At 59.6% G+C, this 1,234-nt stretch overlaps 1 protein-coding gene across 1 annotated transcript in view; it reads left to right on the top strand.

The window, feature by feature from the left end:
• The window catches only part of LOC136851084 (uncharacterized), a 2,279-nt gene extending 1,250 nt beyond the window's left edge, over nucleotides 1–1,029 (top strand). The window contains exon 2 of the mRNA XM_067125055.1: nucleotides 258–1,029. Coding sequence (XP_066981156.1) covers nucleotides 258–1,029 — 772 coding nt within the window. The remainder of the gene's footprint in view (nucleotides 1–257) is intronic.
• Nucleotides 1,030–1,234: the final 205 nt, after the last annotated feature.

Raw genomic sequence — 1,234 nt, 5'->3', positions numbered from 1 at the left:
CTCTCTCTCTCTCTCTCTCTCTCTCTCTCTCTCTCTCTCTCTCTCTCTCTCTCCTGCATGACCTTCTGAGTACGGAAGCCGGGCTAGGCAAATATTGATAGCAAGGTTATTACTAATTTCCGATAGCGGCTTCATTAGCTGTATCAAGGGAGATCTGTAAAATTGAGTCCATTTTTCCCTTCTCTGCCGAAAACGGCAATTAATTATTTTTGGGGAAGAGCCGAATTGAACTCGAGTCAATTTGCCCAATACGTCAGGAAGTTTTTCTACCTACCTGCCACCTCTTGTTCTAACCCCTTCTCTCCCCCGCGACCTGTCCTGAATCTCACCCACAGCCCGGCAGCAGCACAGCACCCCCACCGCTATAGCACCCCATCCCCACAGCACCCACACCCCCACAGCACCCCCCCCTGCACCCCACCCCCACAGTACCCTAACCCCTTAGCACCCCACCCCCACAGCACCCCCACCCCCCAACCCCACAGCAGTACCCTAACCCCCCACCCCCACAGCACCCCCAACCCCACAACACCCCCACCCCCACATCACCTTCACTCCCACAACACCCCCAAACCCACAGCCCCAACCCATAGCACCCCACATCCCACAGCCCCCACCCCCACAGCTCCTACACACCACAACCCCAACCCCCCACAGCACCCCAGCCTCACAGCACCCACACCCCCACAGGCCTCCCACCCCAACATCCCCCAACTCCACAGCACCCTCACCCCTACAGGCTCCACCCCCACAGCCCCCACCACCATGGCACTCTCACCCGCACAGCCCACACCACCACAGCACCCTCACCCCCACAGTACCCCTAGCACCACTACCCCCACAGCCCCCACCCCCCACAGCACCCCCACCCCTCCTCATCCCCCCCCACCCCTCATCCCCGACCCTCCTGACCCCACAACACCCCACCCCCATATCCCCATCCCCCTCAGCACCCACCCCACAATCCCATCCCCTACAGCACCCACCAAATCCCCACCCCAACGTAAGCCCCACCCCACCCCGTCCTGAATCCCACCCCACCACCCCCCACTCCCACAACAGCTCTTCTGTCCATCGGGGGGGGGAGGAGAGTTGCGAGTCTTGCCTCTCGTCAATTTATGGAGCTTTCCATCTTCATGATATAAGGTTACGACGGCGGCCATGCATAGGGTTACATTCGCCAGAATTTATTCTCAATTTACGCTCGCGGGTAATGAGCAAGTGTTCGCCTGAC

This window comes from Macrobrachium rosenbergii, chromosome 23 (assembly GCF_040412425.1).
Source record: "Macrobrachium rosenbergii isolate ZJJX-2024 chromosome 23, ASM4041242v1, whole genome shotgun sequence".
Taxonomy (NCBI): Eukaryota; Metazoa; Arthropoda; class Malacostraca; order Decapoda; family Palaemonidae; genus Macrobrachium; species Macrobrachium rosenbergii.
Note: the sequence above shows the minus strand (reverse complement) of the source record. Positions and strands in the feature narration are given on the sequence as shown.